Source organism: Tetrao urogallus (assembly GCF_951394365.1).
Source record: "Tetrao urogallus genome assembly, chromosome: 2".
Classification (NCBI taxonomy): domain Eukaryota; kingdom Metazoa; phylum Chordata; class Aves; order Galliformes; family Phasianidae; genus Tetrao; species Tetrao urogallus.
Genome location: NC_136814.1, coordinates 30843960 through 30861483, shown reverse-complemented (window position 1 = coordinate 30861483; position 17524 = coordinate 30843960). Strand labels below are relative to the sequence as shown.

Below are 17524 nucleotides of genomic sequence, written 5' to 3'. Positions count from 1 at the left end.
ACAGCTGTTTTGACATCTCGCAGGCTTCCCTTCCCCTTCTCATGTACTTCATCAGTTGTAATTATTAGAATTTAGTCAAAAAAAAAAAAAGAAAGAAAAAGGAAAAAATGGAAGTTTTTCACAGAGGGTGGTGAGGCACTGAAACAGGTTGTCAGAGAAGTTGAGGATGCGCCATCTCTGGAGGTGTTCAAGGCCAGGTTGGATGGGGCCTAGGTGATCTCATCTAGTACTTGATCTGGTGGCTGGCAACGCTCTCTGTGGCACAGGGGTTGGAACTTAATGATCCTTGAGGTCTCTTTCAACCCAAGCTATTCTATGAGTCTATGAAATTATACCCCCCATTTGAGAAAATGCTGTTTGGTGTATCATGTGAAGGGATTATGACATTCTTGCTGCTCTGTTCAGTTTATCTTCCCTTGATGACAGTATTCTGATAATCAGCTCAATTCAGAGGTTATCACTGCTGGTATTCATTTCTCTTTTTGAGGTGGTGGTGTATACATTACAGATCTGCCTGTTTGGATGGAGAGAGAAGAGAAGAACCAAATAAGGAGTAATCCAAGTCTTTGGTTTTTGAAATTAAACCTGGTTTTCTTTTTTTACTGTATGAGGAAGAATTATTTTTAAAGTTTACTTAGCCTATGTATTGCCCTCATCTCCTCTGCCTATTTCTGGCATAGTCCCTTTATTTGTTCCATTCCTAACCCAACATATCAAACATTACTCTAATCTTCCTTGTTCTGGTAACATCTGAAAAATCGATGTCTGAGTTCTTGTTCACTGGTCAGTTATTACTGTATCTAAGCAACAGAGTTTAATTTACTCTGATCCTATCATGTCTGTAGTTTGAACTAGAAGTAGAGCATGTTTTGTATCAATGCCCAGACAGTCTTTGTTCTGTCTTAAAATGAAATCCAAAAAAAAGTAACAGATTTTTTTGGTATATTAGACAATTTAGGACAAGTTTGATTAGAAAGTTATAGCCCTTAATAGCAGTCATGAAATATGTAGTTTTTTTCTTTCCCCCACAAAAGTCTGAAGTGTTTCGATCATGTTTTGGTTTTGATTCATTTTCATAGTTAAAATGTCACTTTAAAAAAAAAAAAAAAAAAAGTATGGTGAGATGTATTTTTTCATCTTGACTACTTCAGGAAAAATATAAGATGAACTTAATAAGGCATAAATCTGTCTGTATCTGCTTCTGTATGAAAATGACCATAATGCTATTTCCTTCTTGTTTTTCTTTCAACGTTGTAAGATTTTAGGTTGCCAAAAGACTGGAAAAGATTTTCAGGTGGCATTTTCTTGTGAGGATTCATTGAGCAATTAAAGAATGTTATGGGGAAAAAGCATTTAAGTTCTAAATCCATTGGTCTAGTTAGGAGAGGAGAATTAAAGGGGAAAGTTCATTTTTTTATAAATTTTAGGAAAAAGTTCCTAAACAAATTCTTACAGCTTAGATTTAGGGAAGTATCCATTTATGTGCTTATATTATCCACATTTGAGTCCTGCATATCCCATATGGGTCTTGGCTATGGCATGTGTTTTCACAGTGTGCTGTCCTTGTAGAAGTATTTAGTTAACTTGAGTACATGGTGGAAAAGCATGGTACTTGCTACCTTGCATAAGGACGAAGTTTAAGCAGTGCCAATTCTCATATTTTTACAGTATGTCCTTTTATTTCTTTTATTTAAAGCAGGTAGTTTAAATAGTTAAAGGGAATTTTCAAGTGTGGATGACCAGACATTAAGATGTTCAATTTAATTTGTAGAACTTTTAAATCCATATGGACATAGGTTTTATATACGTTTATTTTACTTGTGTTTATTTAACACATGAATTCTAGTACTGATCATGTACTAAACTGCGTATTATGACTAAAAGGGAAAAGAAAAGCCTGTATTCTGCCAGTATGCTTCGTATGTAAACGTATTTTACTAGGATAATTGTCATATTGATATGCAAATGGTTATTTAGAAAAATGATTTGTGACAGCACATATGCAAGAAAATTTCAGAAACTAGTTTGCATAAAGTGCCTATTAGATCACTGCGTCAGGAAATAAAAATGATGCCAATGTATTTTATGGGTTCCTGATGTATACCACAAATGGGCATCATGATTACTGTGTAAAAACTCAGACTTTTTTTACTCTGTAAAATTGATATGAGTAGTAGATATGATGCGATGATATGGCATAAATGCTTCTGATGTGTTTGGATTGGCTGCCTTGATCATGGCAAGTGGGGCTGTTAGTTATGAAGACTGTTCCAATAAGTGTTAGTAAAATGCTTAAATGCATCACTTGTTAATGCTTTTTATCTGTGAAGCTGAGATTTGAAACCTTTTCCAAACTGAAATAAAAATCATGGAGCTGGATATCAGTATGTTTTTGATGTGTTTGGGAAGACTTCACTTCCCTGCCTGTATAATCCCTAAGCAAGTTAAGTTGGATCTTTGGCACTTTTTCCTGGAAGACTTCATATCTTGTCAGCTGGATTTTAAGTACATTTGTCAGTGTATGTTGGCCAACACATTCAGTAATGACTTCTATCATAGTCTAGACAAAAGATGAGAGTGAACTTTTACAGTTAGCTAAAAATGGACTGTGAAAGATCTTTCTGCTCTCTCGCTCCTAGAAGCATTGTAAAATGAGGTGCTTGATTTCAGAACTAAAACATTCAAAGAGAAACAGCACATGTATTTGCAATTTCCTCAAATTAATATTGTATTCCGTTTCAGTTTATTATTGGCTAAAACTGAACACTTGTTTGTTATTTTAATACATGTCAGTAATGTCAGTAGAAACTCTTTCACTTTTAGAATAAAGGAAAGAATACTTAGCAAATTGCTTTTATTGATTTTAAGCTGTTCAGTAGCTCATTAGTAAGACTCAGAAAGCAAATAAGATGGTTAAATGCTGAAATAAGACTGTTTCTTATCCTACAGATTATTCTCTGAGAATTGCAGTGAATGTATTTATTTTCCTGTATCTTTCCCCTACCTAATAATAGACATAGTTATGTCTATTGAATCTCTACAGAACTGTGAAAATGAAAAGTTTAGGGGTTCTTAACTAAAAAGGGTGTGACTTACATATTGAAGAAAACATTCATAGCTTCTTCACTCACTTGTCGTAATTATTTTAACAAACTACTGTTGTTTATATGCATAGTACAGCTGAGCAGGTACTAGACTTTCCTTGCATCTCAGTCCATTACAGCTCATGCTTTTTACTTCTTTCAAGTCTAAACTTAACCCAGACATGGTCTTTACCTTTGGTCTCTAGGTAAATATATTTAGAGTACAGCAACTCTCTACGTAACCTTGTCAGATTTAGGAATGTTACTGAGTGTTTTGCACACTAAGACAAGTTTTTCTTTCATGCTTCTAACAGTCTCGCTCATTTTTTCCAGTGTTAATGTTTGCCAGTGGCAGCTTCCCACTTTCTTTAGCTGTTCTTTCTTCAGCAGGCCATATTCCCCTCAGTTAAGCTTTGTCAGCTCTCGCTTCCCATTTGTATATCTGACCTTCACTTTTGCACTCATCATTCCTAGTTCCTTCCCTTCTTATATGCCCCTACTTCTACTCCTTTGCTTCTTGGTTTTTGTGTACTGTTTAAGGAGTCGGTCTATTTTCAGGGTCATTTTGTCTTCAGACTCAGAAAGGAAGGTGGCTGCAACTTTGTTTTGCTTCTGGAAACTCAACTTTTGCATATAAAGTTTAATGCCAAACTGCTGATGACCTCCAGCAACTTGATCCTCTTGCCCATAGTGGGAACAGTAGTTCTTTAATGAGACAGAACACTTCTAGTGGTGAAGTCAGGAACTGGAAGGAATCAGAACCCAAATATTTTTAATGGATTTGGAGACTTGTTAACATTATCTTTTTCTGGGAAACTGCTGAGACTGCCCTAGAACACCCACAGAAATTGTCGCTTCCAGACTCCAAATATAGCAGTGTAACCCACCAAACAGTAATTGAGGCATGCCTCTTGCTTTCAACATAATGCTTATTTGCGAACCCCAAGTCTTGCAATACATAGACCTGTGAATTACAGAGACTGTTGTAGACAAAATTCCTGTGGTGGATGCTGGCATCCAAAATGGGAAAACCAGATATGGCACACTCTGTAGAATCCTGTCTGGCAATATGTGGATTTTCCTCTGCTGTGCCTCACCGTTCCCCTACACACAGCTGTTTTCCGAACTGATTTTTTTTTTATATATATATATATACACACACACACACGTGTGTACATAACACTTGATATATTGCTCTGATATAGCTTAATAGTAAAGTCAGTGTAAGACTTACTATAAATCACTGATTAAATAAGTCATTCTTACTAAGTTTTCTTGTCTGTCTTGTCACAGGAACAAAAAAGTAATAGCTGATTTTGACTAGTTAATATCATTATAGGGTGACTTCACATATAACGTTTTTGGAATGCAGAAGCCGTATGTGACTATCAGAGTATTCCTGCTATGCCACTGGCTAATCTGAAAGTTTTGAAATTAGGGAAACATTTAAGTTGGCTCTTTACGAGATGATAATTGTATGCCTTTTACTGAGGGATCTGAAGAACTTCTAAGGCTCCCTTGTATTGTATCATTCTTATGATTGAACTAGAGATCTATCTGAGAATTAGTGTTTTTGCTACCCCCGCCTTCCAGTCTGGCAGAAGATACTCAGTTAAAGTATCTTAAGGATAATTGTAGCAAATGATATTTGTCCTGAAGTTGTCACTGCAAAAGTAAAGGTGAAAGTTTGAATATGTACAGTATATTAACCAGCAGCAGTTCATAAAGCACTACTCTTCCAGGTCTTCCACACCAAATGAACAGGAATTATTATTGACAGGCTATGGAAAAAAGAGTGGTGAGTTCATGAATATGAGTAGGTGGGGGGAGCGCAGACAAATCCCACTACTCTGGGGAGTTACATAAGGAGGATGTAGGTTCTGTCAGGCCTGAAGGATTTTCTGGTGGCCCAGAGAGCTTTGGATTTTCCCCTCAACAGCTCAAAGAGGCAAATAAGCAGGAAAAAAAATCAACAGGAACCTTAATGTGCACTCTCATTGTTATTTTGCTGAGTTAGGTAGGACTGATTTTTTTGAAGTGTTTAAAACAAAATTAAGAATACGATTAAAAATGAATAGGATTAAAAACGTTGAAAGCATTGACAAATCATGATTCCAGACTGTAGACAAAGGCAGCAATACTGGAAATACAAGAATGAAAATTTATAACTGACTCTGAGGAATAAATTCCAATCAGCAGCAGATAAATTGTTACGCTGCCTGTTCCCAAGATGTTCACAGTAAGATTAGGGGCAAAGTTGGGAGTTCAGTGGAGCAAGTAGCACAAGGGAATTAAGCACCTGCTGTGTTAGTGTCCAAGAGAATACCTGTTGTAGGGGTCGCGTGGTTCCTTTCCCTCACTGTCAATCTGCATCAAACATATTAGGAAATATTCTTCACTGACAGTGATTGATCTTCCACTTTTTTTTTTTTTCAATTATTTGCTTTGTTTATTGAGGTTGAACAGAGTCTGAGTCCATGTAATGCATGTAATTGCATATAGTCTTGAAACTATCTGTGAAACACATCCAGTACTTAAGACAAATTCACTTTTCTATTACCTGTGCGGAGAGCAATTTTTTAATGGTTTTCTTTTTTCAAGATATTGTCAATAGAGCACATGGTGTATTTAGAAATTGGCACAGGCTAGGAAAATCCCAAAGCTGAATAGATAAGGGCAATTCAGTATTTTTTAAATTGTAAGGAAACCCTTATCACTACTACCAAAGAGTTAAAGGTCTAGCCATTTGAATCCAAAAACCTGATTTATTGCTGTTGAGATTGGGCCTTAGGAAATAAATGCAGTACTATGATGTGGTGTGGAAGTCTGTACTCATGCTATTTCAGGAGTAGGTCCAAACCACAAACCTGAAAAAGACAATGCTACTACAGTCAAATCTGGCTGAAGTTATTTTCAGCGTAAGTGATAGGTTTGGCGCAATACAGCAAGTGTCAGTAAAATGGCTGGACTTCATTCTAAGTGAAAATAGGAGCCACATCTTATGTGGCTTACCCTCTGCTAGTCATTGCAAGCAGATTCTATTAAATAGTATCTTCTTTCTTCATGACACTTCCTTTTCTAGTTTCTTCCTTTTCTTAAATAAAATTGAGAGCCTCCAAGGAAAACTTACTTCTGAGCTTGAATGTGTGTCTCAAAGCAAAAAGAACCAAAACACAAACCAAAAAACAGCTTAAGGAACACAAAAAACTACTGCCTTAAAATTTTTGGAAGAGGTTAGAATATTGAAACCACATGATATTGTTGCAGAGTGTTAAGCTCTTGGTGACTTGATAAATATCAGCCCACTGATGCCTATTAATATAGAAAAAAATTAAAACAATTCCTGTCACCTGGGGTAGATCTTACAGTTTGGATGTGTAAGTAGAATTCAGATAATACCACTGGACTTCTAATAGAAGGACCAAAAAGAATGAAAACACAAAAACATTTTTTTCTAGCAGACCCCAATTTGAGTTGATTTTTTCAGATAGCTAAAATGAATTTAAAGAGTAGTTTTTGTTTCTTCCGTAAGCTCCTCTGAATGTTACTGCCTGTATGCGTGTGAGTTAAAGGTTGGACTGTTGCGCAGGATTAAATAAGCATGTTATAGCTCATCAGGTGTCTCCCAGTTTATTTTTAGTCCACATGAGCTAATGTGAGCTTGCTTTTCTGTGTTTGTTACATTAAAATTCAGACAAAACTTTGAGTCTTATAGTATTTCCATTGAAAATTCTTCACTAAGTGTAAATTCTTGCACTCCTTTCATGCAACTTTTTCTGTGGAACATATGAAGCATTCCTTGCAAGAGAATGTTTCTATAATGCTCTTTTGCTTTGACATTTTCTTCTGTGTAATCTGTAACATGTGAGTGGGACTCACCTGAGTATTAACTGCGGAAATGTAGCATAAATTCCTTCTGCCTGGTGCCTTATCAGATAAGTTGATTTATTAATTGCATTCAGAGCTAGCTAGAATGGCATTAATCACATCCTTGTATTTCTTCTGCTTCTGACTAGATGCATCAGATTTTATGTCTACGTAAAATGACTCTCTTAATTTCATTTTCTCGCTAGAGACAATATTTGCATGTTTGCATCTCAAGGTTATGAATATGAAGTAAGACAGGAGATTTTCCAAGAGAACTCATAGAAACATCCAGCTTATGAAAAAGCTGAGGAAATTCTTGATGTGTATTCAGAAGATGTAAAGACTAGCAGGTAGAAGAAGAAGAAACAGATACGTACTGAGTTTTGGATTTAAACATTGTTCTAGCAAGTGCTGAACTATTTCCCTGTACATTACTGAAAAGTACATTTGGGAGGAGAGGAAAGTCTCTTTGATATTCTTCTTGTATTTGAATAAGTGTATATGGAACCAAGAGGGGAAAAAAGAAAGATGCAGAACAAAATTTATATCTAGTAGGAAAAGCAGAGGATATAGGCTTTTCATATGTTGCTTTTTGTTCAAAATTAAAATTCAGTGCAGCAGACAGCTAGGCCAGGGATGACTTCAGGTTCTGAATGAGACATCCATGCAGAATGGAAAGGGAATTTGGTTGTTTTCTTTCATGATTCTTGCAAGAACTAAGACCAGGTAAGGCAGCCGTATTTTACTTGAATGTTCCCTGCGTTGTCTTTTTCGGAGAAAAACAAGATGAACAACAAGAAGCTGGAAGTTTGGGGATATTCTCTCTTGGGAAAGCTTTATTTTTCTTTATCGTGAATTCAAGAGATTTTGTCAACTTAAGTATGCAAAGTTTGAGTATTGACTTGACAAAAGAGAAGAAATAACCTCATTTTATAGCTGGGAAGAAGCTGTGGTGTTTTGCTTTGATAATACTTCCTTTTAAGGTTATGCATGAGAAATAGGTGAAGAAAAGTGCTGAAGTTTCTTGATATCTGTGATGAATTAGTAACAGTATTTTGAGCAGTTAACAAACGATAATCTCTGCAGTGTTTTTGCAGAGTTGAGCTGTTAGTGTTTGCTGCAAGTAGCAGATTTTGAAGAAAAAAATTTAATGCGTGACTCTTTTCAGTATCCCTTTCCAATATGTTCAGTATATGTACAGCAATGTGTAGTCTTCTCATAGCAAATATTCTTGGCTTTCTTTGGGTGACTTTTGAAGTGATATCTACAGGAATATGATTGATTATCTTACTAACAAAATGAAGGATTGCATGCGATGCAGATGTTTGCTCTTTTTAAGGAGACGTTTCAATTCATTAATGGGGTTAGTAACTCATATTCACTTAAATCTGTTACTTGCATAAATCTGAAACTGATATTTCAGTGTCTATAAACACTTGCATTGTTACTATGGTTTTTAGTATGTGAGATGCATCTGAAGTGGGGTAGGATTTGTGTGTGGTTTTTTTCCCCGTCCTGAAATCCACAGGAAGTCTTTCTTCAGAGCATGCTCTTCTCCACCATTCAGATGAAACAATCATTCCAGAGGGGTCTGCAGCCACATGATAAGGTTAAGACAACCAAATGATATCTGAGACTGGAAGATAAAATTATTTAGGACCCATCTAGAGGATTTGTTGGCTTCAGGTTCCTCAGCTGGGCTTTTAACCTAGATGCTTTAGCTAGGAACTTAGTCTTTTTTATAATGCCAGTGCATAGTAATAGTCTTACTCAGGGTGCACCTGAAGTTGATGCTTGTTCAAAACAAACTTTTACAGGAATCTTCCTCTTACCAACACTTACGTAAAATACTTACTTGAGCTAAATTCAAGGCTTTCCTGCCTGAATTCGTATGAATTCTAATAGCGCAAAAACCATCAGAGTTTAGAAGCTGACCTCCCATCAGTTAAGGGGCAGAGGGAGAGCTGTTCTTTGAAAGGTAGATATCAGAAGGAATAAAGTAACTTTTTAAAAGCAGTGTCAGCATGGAGAAATATATTTAGAGTAATAGAAAAGATGGAATGTGAGGGTTCCATTGGGTAAATGCTATCAGGAGCTTACCTATTTGCTACAGAACAGTGTTATACTAAAGTTTATAAAAAAAAAAAAAGAATCATTAAGCAGTTAAAGTGAAATTGTTAGCCTTCCCATCTAGAGTATTGGAGTATTTCAGAGATAGAGAACTGTGCTGGTCTCTTAACTTGAGTTGATTATGCCAGCTACTGAGTTATTCCTATAATGCATTTATTCTGTCTACCTCCAGATATGATAAATTTCAGAGGGAGTCAGTCAAATTACACAAAAGGTACTCTGTATTTACAGTGATGTAATGTTACAGCATTAGTGTGGAGGCTACCAGACAAGACTAGACAAAGTAAATGTTAAAAATAACATTCTAATTAAGCCAGTCCTTTGGTATGGATCACTGATGGTGTTTTGGCCTTGCTCTTGACTTTTAAACATTGAAAGGTATTTCTAATGGCTGCAGCTAAGAGCTGTAAGCCCAGCTCTGCTCACGATCAGCTAACACCTGTTCTGGTGAGAAGCTATTTTAGTTGTGCAGTCCCAGGATTAGTTTTATAGACCAAAATAAACCATTGCCATGCACTGGAGCTTTAGACTTTGGAAAAAGCACACTGAATGTGTGGTCTAAACCAACTGAAATATATATGGAATATTAAAGTAATGCTGGAAAATGGCACTGGGCATATGTTGATGTTTTGGCCAGTGCAAGAAAGTAAATCTTCCACTTTGTCACTTTAATACTTCTGGGATTTCTGCCTGTCTCTGTAATTTACTTAGCTGATGTCAAACACAATATATGTAAAAAGATAACATTCAAAATGTGATAATTTGAAGAGACATTAAAAAAAAAAAATCAGAAGTGGTCACACAATTGACTCTGTAACATGCTGTTTTGATGTAACTCAGTAAAATCAGTAGAAGACCTGATAGAGGAAAAATACAGATCTTTTGCTAATGCATGTCATACATGCTCAAGTATTATATATTGCTGCTGCTCCGAAAGTAATGCCTCCTGTTGTATTATGTTAGCCTGCAACTTCAGAAGTGGATGTTGGTGGTATAGCAGTACAGGCTGAACCGTCCTGCCACAATATTTTCTGTTCTTTCAGGAAATCATAAAACGAGTTTTGAAGTTGTGTTGCCCTTAGTTCTGTTCCAGAATTAATATTTCCGTGTTAATTATCTAGATGATTTCTTGAAAATTATGCTGCAACAATAACCTTGAGTATATGAAACAGGATGAATTATTGATAATAATTATTAATTAATCCATATAAGTAATTTGGAAACTAACCTATGTATGGCTTCTGGGAAGTAAATTCATACTACGTATTGGGCTACAGCTTGATACATCCTCACTAGATAAAGAGGAGGGGAAGGTGAACAAAAAGGTCATGAATTATGTTAACTGAAATGGGTAATTAATGAAATTAGACTTTTTTCTTTTTTTTCCTAAATCCGTCCTACTGTTTTCTATTTGCTTGTAATTTTAAATATCACAGCAAACACCTGATTGAATCTAAACTAAAGGCTATTTCTTTGGAAGGGATGACAGGACAAAGAAATGGAGTAACCATCAGGGTGCTTCTTGCCAATGCCTTCAACTAAGTCATTTCAACACGTCCTCACAATTTGAGCAATAAGCAGAATGCTTTTGATTCTGCAGTGGACTGGTGTGCAGACTTTTGGGAATTCCACAACTGGTTGCAATTAAGTATTTGGAGTTTGAAAGTCCAATTTTCAAATAACAGCTCTGTCATAGCAACCATGATAGTTTGCTAAGCTACTGATTTTTTTTTTTAATAGGTGTTCATCAGTGTTTTATCAGTGAGCAAGTCACAATAATAGTAAAATGGGCTTGCTTAAAGCATAGATTTGTAATAATGAGGAAAAAAATCAGAAATTTTTCAAATGGTTTAGAACTGCAGTTACAAAGTAATCAACTTCAGTTCTTTCAGCTTCTTGTCTAGCATCTCCAACAAGCCCTGTTCCTGGCTCAGATATCAGAATGAATTCCTACAGGAAATCCTGTGTTTGGAAATAGAGTCGTGCAGAAGTGTTCCGCTGAAGAACTTGAATCTTCTGTATGTTATGACTGACTAATGCAGTTGTCTGCCTGTCAAAAGACTGTTTTTGTTTGGTTTGTCAACTATAGACCACACAGTATTGTGGGGGGACTGACACTTCTTGGTGTGGACTTTAGGTCTACTTTTCTGTTTCACCTTACATGCATTATATTCTTGGTTTTCAGCTTTAAGCAGCTTTCTCTGTTTTTAGTTTCCTTAAAACCAAGATTTTAACTTTCCAACTAGTACTTGTGTACATTTGTTTCTATGATATATATGACACATTGGTGGCACAAACCTCCTTGAAGATTATTGCTAGCTTGCTCTGAATTTTGTACAGATATTGCAATTTCCACAAACACTCTTTCTCTGTTTCTTTAACAGAAAGCTATAGGAGTTATCAGAGAGTGCGTCATACCTAGATTAACCTCTGAATAAGGATGGGGCTGAATAATGGTACCTGAGAGTTAATCCAGGTTTTGCAAAGCTGTTGTAATTGAGTTTGATCTTAATGTCATTTGTAATAACCACCTGTCTCACAATTCTACCTGCTGTTTTTTTCTTACATGGTAACCAGGATATTAGGAAGGTTATGATGTAGTATTAGACTGCTAACTACTTTTCATAAGACTCTGAAGTTCATATTGTTTCATTCACTTACCAGGTAAGAATGATACGTTGAATGGAATAGTTTTATATGATGTTTTGGTAGTATCTCCTTTCTACACATTGAAATGATGGGGGAGGAAGGTAAACGTTTGGCTTTTTTTTTTTGTAGGAAAGAAATGTGGGGAAGAATTGGAATCATGAATTTTCCCATGCAAAAACATTCCATTCAGTGCAGAAAATCTTTCCTTTTTTCTCACTCCATGTATTTTTCCTGCTTTTGTTTTTCTTTATTTCATTGTTCTTTCCTTAAAATAAGAACAGATCTACTTTTGAGGATTCTCAGTAGTATGTTGTTTGTTATTTATTTTCTTATCGGTCTTTGATACAAGACAATAAACTTCAATCTGTTGACAAAACTTGCATAATCTTGATTTTGTTGTTGTTTGTTTCACGTGTTTAAAAAGTATAAAGTCTAAGATTAAAGTGGAAATATAAAGCTTTGCAACTGACAGATCATTTATGGTCTAGAAAATGTGGAGAAGTTGGATGTAAAATGAAAACTCATTTTCATGTTCAGGTTCTGAAATTATTCTTTAGAAGTCCTCAAATGTAAATACTCTGTATCCTTTACATTTATGCTTTTGATCTTTTCTTTGTGCCTGTGCTGTTTTAAACCATATAATTATGTTGTGAAAATGTGAGCATTGGAGTTCTGATGTAAAACCAAACTCAATGTGAATACAGTTACAGCCTTTTCTAAACTGAAAAATAGGTTCGTTTCTCATTGTCAGGCAATTGCAGAGGCTTTTTTATAGCAATGAATTATTAGAGAACTTCTGTATTTTATTCATTCATAACTGTACAGCAGATATACCTTGCATTTCATTTTATAAATACCTTTTGCAGCCCAGGATCCTTGGTCAGGAGTCAGGAAAGGAAAGACTGTGAGGCTGCACAGTGGCTCCCCTCGCCTGGTGGCAGTGCTGGCCCTGCTGCACCCCAGAGTGCAGATGGCCCTTTGGACTGGCAGGGCACAGTGCTCGCTTCAGGTCTAACAATCATTTAGCAGAGGAAAACTTCCCTTTTAGTGAAAAACAATAATTTGACAAAATGTCAATAGTGGAGAAAATTGGAGGAAAGTGAAGCTTTCTCACAAAAGTAGCTTTTTCTTTTTCTTTAAAGTTAAAATAAGCATTGTTCAAATGTTTGGCCAAACAACCCCTTTAGGTTTATTTTAGCAGCTGCCTGTAATGGGCCACTGAAGAAATCTGGGTCCTGTGTCAGGAATGCCTTGCTTGCTTCCTGCAGTGGAGATTTGGCTCAAGACCAAACAAAATATGGGTTTGAAGTTCTGTGGATGAGATAGGAGGGATATGGAGCAGTCAACAGATTTATTGATCATAATTTCTAAATGGGCACTTAAAATTTTGTGCAGTATAGAACACTGTAATTACATCTGCCTTGTTCTTTCAGGTCCTCAGCACAGTTAGAATGGTATGGAAGCCCAAGGGTATTTACTACCATAATGCTAACTAGAAATCATGAAACAATTTGTTCAGGGCTTGTCGGTCAGAAGAGGAAGGATCAGTTGATGTTAAAGTTTCTGGTGGTACATGCATTCATACTGTTTTTGTTATACTTCATTTGCTGTTGCCTTTTTTACTTCCCACTGTAGTTTTGCTTGGAGAGAATTTGTTTTAGATTGTCTCTTTCTGCTTCCTTTCCTGCAAAAACACTGGGGAAAAGAAAATAGATTACAATATGACAGAAATTTGTGAGACATTTCAAACAAATAAGCATATTTTTTAATGTTTTAGGAGACTTTTAAAGGGAAAGAATAAAACCACTGGGGCTCTTTCATCAGTTTACAAATATCTGTAGACAAATTTCATTTTTCAGAGAAGCTGGGTCATATTTATATTGTCAATAAAGTTAGCAAGGAAGTTTCCCTGCTGTCTCCCTTTTCAAAGTAAATATCTAACAGAAGTTATACTTTGAAACCATTCTGGAAAGAATTCACACTACCTACATATTGTCAAGGAATATCAAGTTATACTGGCTACATAATTCTCGAGTTTTTCTAAAAATCAGTCATTGGAATTGGCATTGAGTTCTTGGTATAAGGCAGGATATTCAAAGACAGAACTTCCCATATCTTTAGCAAAGCTTTTTACCTAGTCACTGTACATCTATCACATCAAAAGCTTGCTGTTATTCTCAAGTCACGGCACACTTGAACTTTATTAATAATCTTGAGATTCCTAGCAAGTTCAGCTAATATAACATAGAGATGCTGTCAATGCAAATGTTGAAGTACCTGGAGTATGAGGAGAGGTTGAGAGAATGGTTTTTCTCAACCTTAATATAGGAAAAGCTATGGAGAGGAAACAGTGCTGTCTATAACTATCCAGTAGTGAGCTGTGGAGAAGGCTGAACCAGACTTCTCAGTATGAAGTTCTTTATATTTCTTTAATTGTGAGTAGCTGCTTCAATTTGTGCAGTTTATTCCCTACTTTTCTTCATTGTGCACCATGTGGATATCTGTGCACGGTGTTGCAGTAGGACAAAATTGATTTGATGGCCTTCTTTTCTAATGAAAATTAATAAAAGTGATCTTTACAGCCTTAGTTTTATCTAATAAATAATGCAACCATATATTTTACTTTCAGAATAGGAGACAGAATTTGTGCTTGAGAATGGTGTTAAAAACTTGACTTTTTTCAGCATCTTTTAAAATGAACTATCATATTGTTTAAACTGCTGTTTTCTCTACAGTGTTTGCTCTCTCAGCCAAAGTTCTGGGCCATTCAAACTTCAGCCTTACTTCTTCGGACCAAGCTTGAGAAAGGAAGCACTCGTAGAATGGAACGAGCAATGAAGCAGACACAGGTGAGGCTTCTCCCTTGACGTGACCCAGATGTCTGAGTTATGAATATGGGTTCTTTATGTATAGAATGGAGACAGGCCGGAGTTAGCAGCTTCCTCTCTGAATTGTAGTGAGCCAAAGTTTCTAATTATGTCTCAATTAGATGCATTTCTGCCAATCCTCAGACAAACTCACGTATGTATAAAATAGTAAAGTTTTTGAAGATTGAAATTAAAATCCATGTTCCTACCTTTAGTTTCCGATTCATTTGATATCTGAGGAACTTTTTCATGTGAGGATTCACGCATGTAAAGCTGCTACTGATATTTAAAATTATTTTTTACTGAAACAAATCATCTGTAGAAAAAACTGAAGCTTGAAAATGATCTCTAGTGTTAAGAACAGGAAAATACATTTGTGACTAAAACTGCACTTCTTATTTACTGTTTGATGTGCTACTCAGTAATTAGTATTTGCATTGTAAGTTCGAGGTAGTGATTAAACAATCTTGTTCCAAATGTAGATCAGTTTTCAAATAAAAATAGTAACAATAAAAAAATCCATCTGAAATTTATCAGCTAGTGGGATTTATTTAAGACAAAAATTTTTCGAAGGAAAACTGTGTAGGCTTTATAAAAGATTTTTTTTCTTCATATGACATTTTGTTAGCCATCTGTCATGTTCATCCTGTTTAGTCTTCTTGTCGCATGAACAGCAGGCATTACTATGTGTCTGTCAGGCAACAATCCTGCTGACTAAAGTGGCCAGGAATGTACAAAATTAATGATTATGGTGCTCCACAATTAAATCCTGAGAAGCTGATGTTTCATTTCAAATCATTATTAATGCATGAATATTAGAAGAAGTGCAGCTTGGATGTGTTGCTGCATTTTTCTTCTGCTGAGGGAGGTCACAGAGTTGCTGTAGTGGAATTTCCTAGGGTCAGTAGGAGATGTCAAGGAAGCCAGGATTCCAAGTCTGGGAGAAGATGTAGCATCTGGTGGCATTTGGGGAATGATCTCAGGATTCTCAATGCCCTAAGCCGTGAAGCAGTTGGAGCGTTTCCAACATTTTTGTCTAGCTTGATAAACCTGAGTCCTGGAAGCTGTTACGCTGTACAGTTTGACATTCTCATGATGGAAATCTCATGAAGGCCTTATCATTTTAAGTACACTTATCTATATTCATTGTTGTTGTAACCACCATAATGCAAAGATTTCATTAGCATACACTGTGACATTCTGGGAGGCACTATAAACACTGAATATATGATTTAAAATATCATATTTAATCTTAATGTTTTCAATTTCTTTCACTGAATTTTCTAGATATTTGAAATATCATGATATATTTGTGTTGATTTGATACCATATCAAGCTGTTTAGCTCAATATCCAAAAATAGTTAAAGTTGTATAAGGATTGATCTGTGCTAAATTAGTCAAATAACTTGAATAACTTTCCATTTAAGGTTTTCATTCTTGAGTTCTGTAAGTTTAGAATTTCTTAATATCGTAGTTTCTAACAGTTCAAAGACTTTTTAAGGAATTGGAAAATATAGGCTTAATGCTTGATGAACTTTCCATTGAATTCTCTCATTAAATGAACATCATGATAAATGAACATTAAATACATCATTTTAATTAATATGTGTAAGCAGTGCCTGAGGAGCTTGCTAGTTCTTCGTCTATTTAGCAGTCTATTTCTCCTTTTCTTCTCCACTCCATCCCTCCATTCTCCCCCCACACTTCCATATATCTACTATAGCTTTTGTTTGTGCTGAATTTAAGCATCCTTTTAATGAATTAATATCTTTATATTATGAGTATACAACTGGTAAGATGTATGCAGTTTCTCAGGCATAAAGCAAGCCAGGCATCGTTTGTTGATGTGCCAAATAATGTTTTTTGACTGTGTTTCATGGGCCTATGTTTGTCTAACCTATTTTAATTACTTCAAAATAACTGCATCTATTTTTGAAAGAAGGGTATATTGGTTGAGTATAGCTGCTGTTCTCCAAGAATTCAATATATCCCTACTTTGTTAAAAAAGGTGTTATCAAATGGTTTTTAAATACCTATCCTAACTGGAAATCTTCAAAGAGAATTGGAATGATTGTTTTGAAAATCTTTCAGATTCCATTAAAAATCTGGACTTCAGATAATATGGACTTTGGAACCACCACAGATTTTCAGATAATCATTCTGAGTACTTTGGAAGGTACGTCAGCTAGTAGCTAACTGGAAGTGAGGAGGAGAGATTTTTTTTTCTTAACGTTTTCTGAATGCTGCTATCCAATTTTTTGCCTAAATGAGGCTTGGGCCTACAAAAATAAGGTTAAAAGTTTTTGAAGTCAGTACTTTTTTTCAACCATTTTTCTAAGAAAAGGAAACTGTTCAAGAGCTAAACAGAGTACTTTAATGTTCCACTAGAATATTTAATCATGACCAATATGGTGTATATTGAAGTCTGGATCAAGGGTGCTGCCAAGTAAAATGTGTCTGGATACAGCATGATTTTTATTTAAATTAAAATAAAAATAGATGGTTGTTTCTTTTTTGTTTTGTTTTTCTTTTTTCCCCATATGGGTATAGATGGGGGAAGATTAAGTACTAAGATGGTAAGAGAGGAAAGAACAGTTGGGAGAAAAAACAGGAGGAAATACTGTTAGGTTTTGATAAATAGCTCTTTGTATAAGTAGAACTCTGCCATTTCTGCATCATGTGCATCAGTATTGGGATCTTCAGCTACCTTCTATTCTAAGGAAGTAACTCAGAAACGATTAATAATGGAAAATGGGTTGGAATAAGCTGCTAAACCACAAATTACTGCTGAAAGTGCAGCCAGAGCTCAAGTAACAGGATGAGGGAGAAATAGGGAGTTTTGAGTGGTCTAGGAATTATGAAAAAATGAGAAAAGAAAAAGGAAGGATGATTTTAAAAGAAATAAACAAGATTAGAGCATGTAAAGG

At 35.6% G+C, this 17524-nt stretch overlaps 1 protein-coding gene across 1 annotated transcript in view; it reads left to right on the top strand.

The window, feature by feature from the left end:
• The window catches only part of TTC27 (tetratricopeptide repeat domain 27), a gene marked incomplete at both ends in the record, with an annotated part of 103984 nt that overhangs the window by 39165 nt on the left and 47295 nt on the right, over positions 1–17524 (top strand). The window contains one exon of the mRNA XM_079549923.1: positions 14465–14578. Within this exon, the coding sequence (XP_079406049.1) occupies positions 14465–14578 (114 nt within the window). The remainder of the gene's footprint in view (positions 1–14464; positions 14579–17524) is intronic.